Source organism: Theobroma umbraticum, unplaced genomic scaffold (genome assembly GCF_002168275.2).
Source record: "Theobroma umbraticum cultivar Fairchild unplaced genomic scaffold, ASM216827v3 scaffold_30.0, whole genome shotgun sequence".
NCBI lineage: Eukaryota > Viridiplantae > Streptophyta > Magnoliopsida > Malvales > Malvaceae > Theobroma > Theobroma umbraticum.
This window is the reverse complement of record NW_018397254.1, coordinates 6,011,130-6,023,528: the sequence shown is the minus strand read 5'-3', so window position 1 is coordinate 6,023,528 and position 12,399 is coordinate 6,011,130. Positions and strand designations below refer to the sequence as shown.

Genomic DNA, 12,399 nt, shown 5'->3' with positions numbered 1-12,399 from the left:
AGCTTTAAAGCGGTTTTCGAGGAAAAAATTACACTTAAGGAATAACTTGTAAAGGTTTAGCATTTTCGCCCCATGTCTCGCTTTACACGAGTAGATTTTTATCATTACACCGAAGGTGTATGACTATACACAATTACATCAATGTTCCATTTAGGAGAAAATTTCTGTATTTTTCCTTTCTGGTATTTTTTGAGTTAAAAGTATTATATATATTTACCTTGTCATATTAATTTTAACCATTTGTATGGATATAACAAGACAAAAATTGTGAGAAATAACATTTTTCATAACTTTAATTTAAAAATATCATTTTTTATAATTTTAATTATTTTTAATGAATTTTTGACATGATTGGATAGCAATACTTTTTAAAAAATTTTAAACAAATTAAAATAATTTCGATTTTCTTTATCCCATCATTTAAACAAAAATTTCAAAATTAAATTTCGATGTTAAATATTATCTATTTTGTCATCCAACTTTTTCTCACAATTTCAAAGAGCAAAAATAATATCAAGATATGTGTTTTAGGTTCTTAAGTTTATTGGTTTATATTTATAAAATCCTAAAGTTATGGGGTTGGTATTGATTAGACATATTTATAAATTATAATACTCTATGACTTTGATAACTTAAATCCGATTATGAGCAAGCAAATCAATTAGTTAGTAGATATTGCATTATTAATTTTTAAATATTATGTCATTAGTTTTTAAGTATTGTAAGATTGGTTTTAAGTATTACATGATTTAATCATTACGTTTTTTATTTTTAAGTATTGCGTGATTAAATTGTAAGAATTACGTGATTGATTTTTAGGTAATACTTAAAAATTAATCACGCAATACCTTACAACTGTTACATAATGCCATATCAATCAGTCACACAATACGTAAAAATTAATTACGTAATGCCTTAAAACTAGTCATACAATGCTTAAAAACTAATCGCGTAATGTCGAAAAACTAATTACAAAAACCACAAAAACTATTGAATTCTATTTAACAAAATCAATAACTTCAAACAATACACCATATTTTATTTAACAATATAATCAATGAATATGTCTACTTTATGAAGAATACTCAAAATGTTTCAAAGTTTTTTTTCATACATCAAAAGTCACTCCAAAATACTTAAAATGTTCAAAACGCTCAAATATTTTTTTTTCATATCAAAAACTATTTCAAAATATTTAAAATGTTTAAAGTTTTTTCTTTTTGGTAAATAAGACTCTTAAGATGAATGGTCTAACAAATAAAATTTAAAAGATATGAATCAGTTCGAAGGGTGAATCTAAATATATAAGTTAGTTTTATTACAGATAATTTTGTTTAAAATTAATTTTTTTCACTAAAAGTAATTAAAATTATAAAAAAATTATTTTCAAACACGCTTTATTTATAAGAGATATTTTTAAAGAGAATCTTACAATATAAATATATATGCCGAGATCGATTCATACATCACGTTTGCACCGCCCAAACGCTACTTTTTATTCCTTTTAAAGATAAAGGTTAAAAATCATGTCACCTGTTTTGTAGTAATCAAAATTTCAAAGCCCTTGAAACACAAAATGTGGCTTCTCGGGGCAGATTGGAAACTTCCTTTTCTGGGTATTTTAAAATGAAACAAGTTAGATCCATTCTCGGAAGATCAATGGAATTAGTTGAAAAATGCACCACGTTTTGTGGGTTAATATGGCCACGACATCCTCTCTTTCTCTCTCTCTCGAGTTGCTGCGTACACCACACTTCGCAGCTAGATTGTCGGCATATCAATAAGGTTTTAGATCTTTTTAAATTGGTCAATGAAATTCATTTGATAATTCTTTATCATGTTCGCTTCTTATATTTATTACAACTTTTTGGTAGGATAATTCAAGAGAGAGACACGAATGCACCAACTTGGTCAAAAATGGCATGGTGAAAAAGAAAAAAAGAAAGAAAGAAAGGCGAGCTGGCCGTTTGATTAATTAAAGAGACCTCAGCAATACTCCTTTGCAGATTCTAAGGGTCAAGACTGAGCAGGGAAAAGAGCCCTTGGTGTGTATGAACGTTGGCTGAATAGTGAAGACGAAGCCTGTCCCCTCGTAAATTAATGTTGAAGAGGCCATTGGTGTTGTTCCCTTCTTTTCTTACGCGCGCCCTGAGGTATATGTACGTTCCCAATAGAACACCCATTCAATCATTGAAGCTCGGGCGTCGTTCTGTCAGCTGGTTAAACACTGCTAAAACTCATTAATCCGAATAAAACAAAAGAGTTAATCTCTCAGGTTAGCTACAGCAGAATTATGGGTACAACCCTCAACCTCTCAGCTATGCTAATGCTATACTGTTAACTAATATGATTTCACATTAATCATGTAATTAATTACTGCATATGGTTTTGAGTTAAGACAAATCTTTTTTTTATCTGAAACTTTTAAATTAAATTCTTAACTTTTGATCGTTGAACTGCTCCTTCAAAAATAATACTTCATCATTTAAATAAATATAAGAGATCAATCCTAAAACTTTAATGGGTACTTTTTCTCTTATAATGCTAACTTTGCCAAATATACTCACAATTTGTACACAAATAAACATTGCTATAAAATAGAATAAACCTACATCATGCAAACTAAATAGGAGAAAGATTCTAATGAACAGGTTTTTAGCTAACGGTTGTACCATCTATAGACTCCCTACTAATTTTTTTATTGCTACATTAATTAATGAACCCCTAGTTTGCACTATATGCAGGTTGGATACGCGCTCTAGTAATGGTGGGCATTGCCAAAACTGCATCAATCTATCTAGATTATAAAAGGAAAAAGCTCAGAAGTGGGACACTGGGCTGCGCTCCCTTAAGCAACAGGTGCAGGGTTGCAGTTCGAGTTTTGCAAGTAGAGAGAGCACGTGGGTCATTTTTTATGGGCAGCAAAATTTAATTTTTCAAGACAACCTTTTTGTGTGCTAACAGAACTGTTACACGTGCAGATGCTTGCCTTCTGTGTTTTCCTTTTTAGTCGTAGAGAGAAAGAATCCAAATTGGACTCCAAAAACATTAATTTAGTTTACTTATTGAGGACAAGGCATCAATCCATGATCGAGAGGATGGGAAAAGGAGAACAAGTTATTATATTTGCTCTTGACAATGTTATTTGCATGCCCGGAGATCTGACCACTTCAAACAATTTAAATATTTCCTGTGGGAAATAAATAATCAACAAATTGGCCAAGAGTATACTGTTTTCTTAACCAATAAATTTATATATATATCTCAGAGAATCAGTGGTGACAGGTGAAAGGAATCTTCAGCTTCAAATTTAATTGGCTTCAAAATTTCTGAACGCAGATACCTTAACTAGAAAATTAACAGTGAAGCGTGCTTGCATGGGGTGTTGGGTGGTGGCTTGTTAGATGGTAGTAGGTAAAGTGTTGCAAGTGAGTTGATGGACCATTTATCACTGGTGGGTAGCTGGAAATATTGGAAAAGGACAAGCAGCGAAAGCTCGGTTTCATTTCCTAGTTCCTTTTGATTAAAAATGTGGTTAACAAAGAACCGAAGAAAGAAAAAGGCCTTGGACCTCCTCCTAGTCATCATGAGATGAACTATTTCTACTTTCTAGGATTCCACGAACCCAATATACTACTACTTAATTGCATATTTCATCTCTAGTTTATTTAATTAGCATGAAGTTTTACTTTATTAATTTGCCCAAAGCATTCTGTTCTTTAAGTATCATCATGATTTATCAAAACCCAAATCCCTTTAAATAATTCCATGTCGTTTGCATAGCCAAATGCCAGACCTTTACTGGACAAATCACAGTTCACTTTCCTGAGATTCTGGTGCAGTTACTTTCATTCGCCTTTGTTTCCTCTTTTCTTCCTTCCACTGAGATCTTCACTGTCACTGCAAGTGGCTTTGAAGACATTTTTGCGAGGACCTGCATCAATCTTCCGACATTGTCAAAAATCAAAACAGATAAAAGATTTTGATCCACTGCTGTCAAATTCTTGGGGTGTAAACACTCCAAAATAATGTTGCGGAAGCCTGGTCCATGCTCAGAATGCGATTGCAGACAAGGACTAATCGTTTGCCTTGGCCTTGAGCAGGATATATCTGAAGCTGATATAATTATATATATATATATATATATTTATGAACCTTTCATGGGCTTGGGGAATAAGTTTTGGTGGTTAAGACACACTTGTGGATGTGGTAGCTGGCTTTCATGATGGTTGTTGTACGTGAACTTCACGTGCTTTTGGTGTGAAGTTGATGTCATCTGCAGGTTCAGTATACGATTTTGGTTTGTCGCAGTGGAGGAGAAAAAGATGTCTTATCATTTTCGGCGTCTACTTAGCAAGCAAAGGACAAATAACCGAGCAAGTAGGATTAACATCCTTTTCCGCTTCCAGTGGCCTTTTCATACACTGTTCTGATTTTGGTTCTCCTGGCTGGTGGATTCTTTGGGCGACTTCGAAATAGCTTCTTCTAGTTTTGGGGGGGCCTGGAGTTGCCAATGATTTTGGCCCGATTGGCTCTGATCCCTTTGGGCTTTGGCTTTTCCATCCAATTAAGACAGTCTCGTTATCAATGCGCTGTTTCCTGCAGACTCATTTTGATCACCTGGGCCTAGTTCTTTTGGCAGACCTTCCTTCCCAGAAGAAAACCAGAAGATAGGTTCTTCTCTTGTATTTTACAAACATACACTACAGATTGGTAGCAATTTGCCATGTAAGGAAACATACTATACGTCATTCAACGACATGAGAATTCGTCCAAAAGGAAATATTTGTTTTTCGGTGCTGCACACCCTTGGTAATTAATAATTGGATGGTGAAACAACATTGTTTTCATATCAAATTAAATGTTCTTTTTTTCTTCACTAAGACCTTTGACGCGCACCGGGCTGGCAAAATCTTCCTAACCTAATGTACTGGAAGGTTGTTAAGAGATCGATGGAATGCCAGATCCTAAGGAACCAACTAGAGTTGTGCATAGGCACACATTGTTGCTATGATCAAGATTGCCAATCCCACAACACAGATTCTGAGTTAAATGCATCTAAAAACAGTCAAGGCGCAAGGATGTGCAGACATTACACAGTAAGCATTTTACAATAGGTCTTTGTCAACATACCAGATACAGGCCGATACTACCTAAGGTGTTGAGTCAGTGCAACCAGGAGAAATCAATTTGATATATATGAGAATAAAATCCAAGATATAAACAAGTTTTGTTACAATAAAAATCGGACTCTTGAAAAGCAATCTGACAAAACAATATTTTGCCAACTATGAGCAGCAAACACTGAAACAAGGCAAAAATGCCCTCCAAAGTTCTCAGATGATCAATCCTTTTCTTTTTCACATCTAAAGCTCCGTGTCACAAAATCGGATCATTAGGTCAGAAACAATTCTCCTAGCAAATGGAATGTAGCTCAGACAGTACCTGAAACAACTCAAATAGAATTATATAACTATTCTAGATAAAACATTGAGAATGCAAATCAAAACTTAGTGGGATCTTCCCATAAAGATAGAGTCTTGAACATTATAAAATTTAAGTTGTAAATTATACCTCCAAGGAAACCAATACAAAACACCAAGAAATTTTCACAAAATTGAAATGAATAAATGTGGAAGGCCAACTTACCAAATAAGCGCACAAATCTCACATATGATTGCAAGTAATGTTAAGATCTCGCTCTGGATCTGCCAGATGAAAAGTTCAAGAAATGACAACTGATTCATGATAATTAAATTGTATCTTGAATAAGTTATAATTCCGATGCTGAAAAAAATAGAACTAACAAGAAACCTTACAAACATTGGCAACGATGATCAATGGCACAAGGAGAACTACAATCATGTTCTAATACAGTTTGGGAATGTCACTTTTCATTACCTTAGTGAAGTCTGTCTCTCTACAAATTATGGTGTGTGCAAACTTAGCATGGGGGATTTAAACAATTTCACATCAAGCTATCATGGCTCACTCAGAACTTCTTATACTCAAACTACAGGTCTTCATAGATTCAAACTTCATTCGTTACTAAGGGTGCTAGAATTGTTCTATGGCCTATCACTGGTTCCAGCCAGGAAACTCACCCAGAGAGCACAAATGAGGGCTAGAACAACAAATCCAATGTAAATGGCTGTTGCATAAAGACGAACAGAATCAAACATCATACGTAGCTGTTGCTCAGGTCCCATGAGGAATGCTGTGCTGCCAAACAATATGACAAACTTAAAATCTGAGAAACCTTGAGAGAGGCAAACAGTTTAGTATAAGTTGAACTATACAAGGAACCATTCATCACCGACACTTCATTATCTAGAAGCCTATTCAATTGAGACTTTTTGAGTCATGGACTGAACATCAGAAGAGCTACTGACATTAACTACTCGATTTTCTGGTTTGGCAAAATTGGTTTCAGATTGACACAATGTTTCACCAATTATTCAGCAGTAAAGGCAAGGATGGCTAAAAGTTGAAACAATGTTCTTGTGTTATGATGTCCAGAAGCATCATTTGATACTCAATTAAATCAAACTATTTTTTCTGAGAATATATAGTTGAGAAGTCTGTTTAAATCAGGGAATGCATCAACTACCTTCCAACTGCTAACACATTGCCGAAGGTGAACAATAATGCAAATTTGATGGGTTTGACAAACACAATAAGTGACTGCAAAAGAAACAATAAGTTGAAAGATAATGCCACAAATTTATCAATATTAAAATTTTAATGCACTTACTTTACAGCTACAACTGAGCTATAATGTTCTCCAAGATGAATCCATAACACATATCACCGGCACCCGTTTACCTTAGAGGTCTCCAAAATTCTAAAATGTAAAGGTCAACCATGCTAATATTGATTGAACCATTAATGTCCTGGAATCCCACTTGAGATTTTTATCGTTCAATCGAATTTCAAATGGCGAAAAGGAGAAAGCAACAAAGAATACAAGGATCATACCAGAAACATAAGAACAAGACCAGAAAGTAAACAAGCGGCAAATGCGTACATCCTCTGCTCCACACAGGAAAACACCCAAATTAAATTACAGAAAAGAAACACCAAATTCTAAGTGTTACAAGCAATGAAGTAGGCAGAATACCTGCGTAGGGGAGAGAGAGCAGAAGCCTTCAGATTCTTCACCTAGGAAGCTTTCTGCTCTCTCTTCTTCATCACCCCCCGACATGTAGTCCTTCATTTTCCACATTTCTTCACTTCACTTCCCTTCGCTTCCCTTCCTATATCTCCATTGCCACCGTGAATTAAGAAGGAGATGCTTTTCTCTTTTCTTTTTTACCCTCTCTTATTTATTGGATAACCAAATGTTGAAAATTATAACCTTTTTCTTCTAATAATTAAATAAGCTAAACCCGACGTGCCACGTCATGAATTAACAATATAAACTTATGGTGCTGGATAAGTACGACGTCGTTTCTTTTTTAATTAGGAAAAGGTCGATTTTCTTAAAAAACTGAAATTTATTTTTGCCCGGTAGCCATATTGCAAAAAAAACGCAAAATAAAGCACCGCCCCTGCTGCAACTGCAAGTGTCGACTGCGAGAGAAACCCTAGACTGATCGAACCGGCTACCTACACCGGAAACCGAGATGTCGTCGACGCTACTCGAGGTGACTCGTGCGGCTCACGAAGATGTGGAACGCCTCGAGCGGCTCATAGTGAAGGACCTACAAAATGAGCCGCCTTCCGGCAAAGACCGCTTGTACCAAAGCCACCGTGTCCGCAATAATATCGAAACCATCATCGCCACCAGCGAAAAGCTTGTACTTCCTCTTCATTTTTTGTAAATTGGGTTACGGTTAAAGTTTTCTTTTTTCCTTTTTCTTTTTACGAAAATATATTTATTTTTTGAATGGCTTCAGGTTGAGATATATGAAGATAGAGATAATGCGAGGAAAGACGAAATTGCTGCTCTTGGAGGCCAAACCGCTACAGGGACTAACGTCTTTAGCGCTTTTTATGATAGATTGAAGGAGGTAACTTTTTACTCCTTTCTTCCCTTTTCTTTATAACTTTGAAGCGAAAATGCTAAGCAGGAGGTTTCCAAAGTCCTGCCTTGTTTCAGAAGCATGAATAAATCTGAATGATTTTCACAATTATTCAATCAGCAAAAGCGCATAAATAACATCCAAATAAGTGTTTATTGAAGTAATTGTTGCACAAATGCAGATTCGTGAGTACCATAGAAAGCACCCTGCTGCTCGTGTTGTTGATGCTAATGAAGAGTATGAGGCTTTGCTTAAAGAAGAACCAGTTGTCGAGTTCAGTGGCGAGGTCTCTATCTCTCACACAGTCACAATTTGGCACCTTTTGTTACACTAAAATCCTATCTTATATTATGTTTCTTTCTGGATTCTGGTCTTACTTGTTAGCAATTTATTGGTGTTTCTTTTTCAGGAAGCCTTGGGTCGGTACTTGGATCTGCACGAATTGTTCAATCAGTACATTAATTCTAAATTTGGAGCCAAAACTGAATACTCTGCTTACCTTGATGTATTCTCACGGCCGCATAATATCTCTTGGAAACTGAAGTCAACTATGTAAACTTTCCTCAATTCTGTTTTTAGGGTTTCTTTCCTAAGTTGATTTGCCACAGATTAATTGTTTTCTGGTTTTCTACTTATTTGGCATCCTCCTACTGTACCTTATTTGCCAATATTATCTACTGCAGGCAATACAGGGAGTATATGCAGAATCTGCTGGAGTATCTGATATACTTTTTTCAAAGGACGGAACCACTGCAAGATCTTGACAGAATTTTTTCAAAGGTTCACATATTTGTTTAAAGTTACTCACATATCTTTATCGAAAATGAGATTCTAACCTTGAGGACATTATGATGCTAAATGCTGCTCAAAGCCTTTTTTGTAACATAAGGTTATTGATTTAATTTTTTTAATTTATGCATAAGTCTATGTCTTGAGCTATATCAATAAAAGAGCTTATGTTAAAGTAGAAAGGCAGACACCCCCCAATCCCAGGTTACTAACTAACCCTCGTGCTCATTCTATTTTATGTAATTCCAAACTCAAACGTCTAATCCACTCTCTTTTTTTTTTTTTTGAAAGGCCTCTAATCCACTCTTTCACCAGCTAATCCATAAGGAAGTTGACTTTTCCAACTGTACCTTTGTCTTTCTCTAGGTCTAGATCTAGGAGTTGGCTTGATTTAAATTACTAACTCCTATGCAGTGACTTCTAATCTGACCTTGCTTTGAACTTAAAATGGAATTTCCGTTTGTAAGAAGTTTATGTTTCTAGTAAATTAACACTTTTGTGGTGGTTTCTGATAGGTTGAGGCTGGGTTTGAGGAGCAATGGGCTGATGGTCAGGTACAAGGATGGGAGAAACAGGGTCAAGAAAATGGAGATGATCCTGCCCAGCATACCATGATTGATCTTGATTATTACAGCACAGTTGAAGAGCTGATGGAAGTGGGTCCAGAAAAGTTAAAGGAGGTAATTGCATTCCTCTGTGATCATGTCATCATTTCTAGCCAGTTTTTGATCTAGTAACTGCAATTTCTTGTATTCAATGCTTAGAAATGTGTGGTTGTCCATCCTTCTTTAGACAAATGCATGCTTAAGTTGCATTAAAGAGAATAATAAAGAAACATGTTGCTATTGTATTCCTTCATCTTGTCACTGTAAACAGCTTATATTGCTAGTTAGTTTCACTTTAATTAGCTAATGTGAGAATGAAAAAGTAAGATTAAGTGGGAGAAGGATATCCATTCTTAGCCTGTGGTTTATTCTGTTCACTTGGAGCAGCTTTTTCTGTTTTAATTGTTGTAATTTGGGTTTTAGGATCCATTTGAATTGCGTGTCAAGCTTTATCACTTTGCCAGAACTCAAAAGCATTATTGTTCTAGAGCTGCTTATGAGCAACTTCATTGAAAAAGTTTTTCTAGGAAATTATTTAGCATGTACTTACAATACTTCGGTAACAGCTTAAAAGTTTGAATGAATTGCCCTTTTTTGGATTCTTTCTCTTACGTTAGTTTCCATTTCTTAGTTGATAAGTGAATTATTTATATTTCCTCGCAGGCATTGGCAGCATTAGGACTAAAAACCGGTGGTACTGTCCAGCAGCGTGCAGAGAGGCTCTTCCTTACAAAGGTAATAGCACTTCAGCTCTCATACAATGATATGTTTTTATTTCTCTCTCTCTCTCTCTCTCTCTCTCTCTTTAACTGTTTTGTAATTCTGGCATGAGAGAATTTCCATCTTTGGTTTACTACACTGAATTAATTGGGAAATCTTCAGTATCCTTTGTCCTTGTTGAAGGAAATCTTGACTACATCTAGGATGCAACTGGGCATTTACCGTTATTTTGAAGCTTTTGGACTGGTTTTGAGAAATCTGCATATTAGACTCTATTGCTAGAATTTGCTTAAGGGAATTAGGAGTTTATGATTTGGAGGCATGGTAGAAAAGAAAATAGGTTTATGGATGAATTTGGGCTGGAAGACAGGAATTAGTGTAGATTGAAGGACAAATCAATGCTGAAGCCTGATACAGCCTGGGATTCTAGGTTGTTATGTTGCAAAAAGTGGATGGGCTAACTATAGATTGGGTTAACAGTGATTGTGTTTTCCTGAAAGTCTAGTATCAAATAAATTAAAAATATATATATTCACTGTATCTGTATATTTTATGCAGCACACACCTTTTGAAAAGCTGGACAAGAAACATTTTGCAAAAGGCTCTCGTAATCCAGACCAAAATGGGTCTACTGCAGTTCCACAGGACATTAACAGTCTGAAAGATGTTGCGTTGATGGAGGCCAAGATGAAGAAACTCTGCGATTTACTGAGTAAGGTTAGTTTGTTGCTTACTTTGCCTCACCATCTTTGATGGAAAATTTGAAATATGAGGAAAAGCTATTGCAAAGGTACAATATTCTTCTGTTTGTATTCCGGATATTTTAATTATAGTAGACCATATTTAATTAATATTTCTGTGACCTTTTGTAGACAATTGAACAAACAAAAGAAAATGTGGTGAAGAAGCAAGCTTTGACATATGAGGAAATGGAACAAGAACGTGAGGAGGTAAGTTGATCTCTTAGGTATAGCCATTCAAGTGCTGCCGGTACTAGGACAAAGTTTCATTGCCCATGTTGGGATTTAACAACTTAAGAGTGTAATTCATGTACAACGCCAGCCTTCAACACCCTGTAGGGATGGCAGTAGGTATAGTTTTGGATGTGGGGACCTGTCTGCACCCATCCACTCGGTGTCAACCCTCTTCTAGGTCTTGTGGACCTCATTTTCAGGTGGTAATTGGCTGAACTTACTCTATTAATAAGGAGCAGAAGCAGTTTGGCTTTCTTCTTAGTGTGAAATGCCCCTTTTTAAATTGGATAAAATTAGGAAATTTTCACAATTTCTCTGATTGTGTTTAGGACACAAGAAGTGTGTGTATGTGTGTTGGGGGGGTGGGGGGTGTAACTGATGCATGCTTTGGTTTTTCACTCTTCTTCTACCATTGACTTGGGATGTTCATTGAAAGGATGTGTTATCTCAAATTGGCCTTCCTTTTTTCCATCATAATGAGGCACCAGCATTTGGGCAACCACCATGGTTAACCAACACCTTTTGAATTATCAGTCCCTGTGTTATAACCAAAAAAAAGGGTGAAGAAAAGCAGAAACTTTTACTCTTGGAAATTTTAGGCATCTTTGCTTTCTGTCTGTTGTGGTTTCTGACAATAAATGATTGCTTTCTAACAGGAAGAAACACAAGTTGACACGGAAAGTGATGAAGAGGATCAACAGATCTATAATCCTCTTAAATTGCCAATGGGTTGGGATGGGAAGCCAATTCCTTACTGGCTTTACAAGCTTCATGGTCTTGGTCAGGTAATATCTCGTACTAATATTTGTGTGTGATGTGAGCTTTTTCATGTGTAGTAACTAGGTCTACTGACAGATGACTAAACAAGAAGCAGTGAAAGCTTGAACACAAATGAAAACCGTTATCTTATTTGTTGTTTTCTTAGCTCATAGATGTACTATCCTTGATGTTTAACAACTCCTACTAAAAAGGTTGATGATTCTCTGCACCTGCCTTTTCTTCTAATTCAAGAGGAGAGGAGGAAGGATGAAGAGGGTGCAGAAGGGCATTTGAATTGTCTTCATCCATTTAGTGCAAAAAACTTCATGTCTTAGTCACAGGATCTCTTATATAGCTCTGCCCTCCTTTTCTTTTTATTCTTCAGGAATTTAAGTGCGAGATTTGTGGGAACTACAGCTACTGGGGCCGGAGGGCTTTTGAGAGGCATTTCAAAGAATGGCGCCATCAGCATGGCATGCGATGCCTCGGTATTCCTAACACTAAGAACTTTAATGAGATCACAAATAT

The 12,399-nt window shown here is 35.8% G+C and overlaps 2 protein-coding genes across 3 annotated transcripts in view; one reads left to right on the top strand and one right to left on the bottom strand.

The window, feature by feature from the left end:
• Positions 1 to 5,174: 5,174 nt before the first annotated feature.
• On the bottom strand, positions 5,175 to 7,324 carry LOC110418856 (Got1/Sft2-like vescicle transport protein family). Its single transcript, XM_021431684.1, has 6 exons — positions 7,121 to 7,324; positions 6,979 to 7,032; positions 6,611 to 6,684; positions 6,105 to 6,222; positions 5,650 to 5,708; positions 5,175 to 5,445 (listed from the first exon to the last, which is right to left on the bottom strand). The coding sequence occupies exons 1-6, from the start codon at positions 7,223 to 7,225 to the stop codon at positions 5,367 to 5,369; spliced, it is 489 nt and encodes a 162-aa protein (XP_021287359.1). The 5' UTR covers positions 7,226 to 7,324; the 3' UTR covers positions 5,175 to 5,366.
• A 176-nt stretch (positions 7,325 to 7,500) lies between these two features.
• The window catches only part of ATO (splicing factor-like protein), a 5,844-nt gene continuing 945 nt past the window's right edge, over positions 7,501 to 12,399 (top strand). The window contains exons 1-11 of one of the 2 annotated variants that reach the window (XM_021424662.2): positions 7,501 to 7,799; positions 7,899 to 8,012; positions 8,206 to 8,310; positions 8,434 to 8,576; positions 8,708 to 8,804; positions 9,329 to 9,493; positions 10,082 to 10,153; positions 10,697 to 10,855; positions 11,011 to 11,088; positions 11,769 to 11,897; positions 12,257 to 12,359. In XM_021424662.2, the coding sequence (XP_021280337.1) occupies positions 7,626 to 7,799; positions 7,899 to 8,012; positions 8,206 to 8,310; positions 8,434 to 8,576; positions 8,708 to 8,804; positions 9,329 to 9,493; positions 10,082 to 10,153; positions 10,697 to 10,855; positions 11,011 to 11,088; positions 11,769 to 11,897; positions 12,257 to 12,359 (1,339 nt within the window). In that variant the 5' untranslated portion in view covers positions 7,501 to 7,625. Of the gene's footprint in view, positions 7,800 to 7,898; positions 8,013 to 8,205; positions 8,311 to 8,433; positions 8,577 to 8,707; positions 8,805 to 9,328; positions 9,494 to 10,081; positions 10,154 to 10,696; positions 10,856 to 11,010; positions 11,089 to 11,768; positions 11,898 to 12,256 lie in introns of both variants that reach the window. The other variant, XM_089783168.1, reaches the window with a different exon arrangement.

Bases quoted from the DNA above. Each gene is read 5' to 3' on its own strand.
- LOC110418856 (XM_021431684.1), bottom strand. From the start codon at position 7,225: ATGTGGAAAATGAAGGACTACATGTCGGGGGGTGATGAAGAAGAGAGA. The intron at 7,033-7,120 runs GTATTCTGCCTA...TGTGTGGAGCAG, and splicing joins GCTCTCTCTCCCCTACGCAG to AGGATGTACGCATTTGCCGC. The intron at 5,709-6,104 runs GTGAGTTTCCTG...TTCATCTGGCAG, and splicing joins CCCTCATTTGTGCTCTCTGG to ATCCAGAGCGAGATCTTAAC.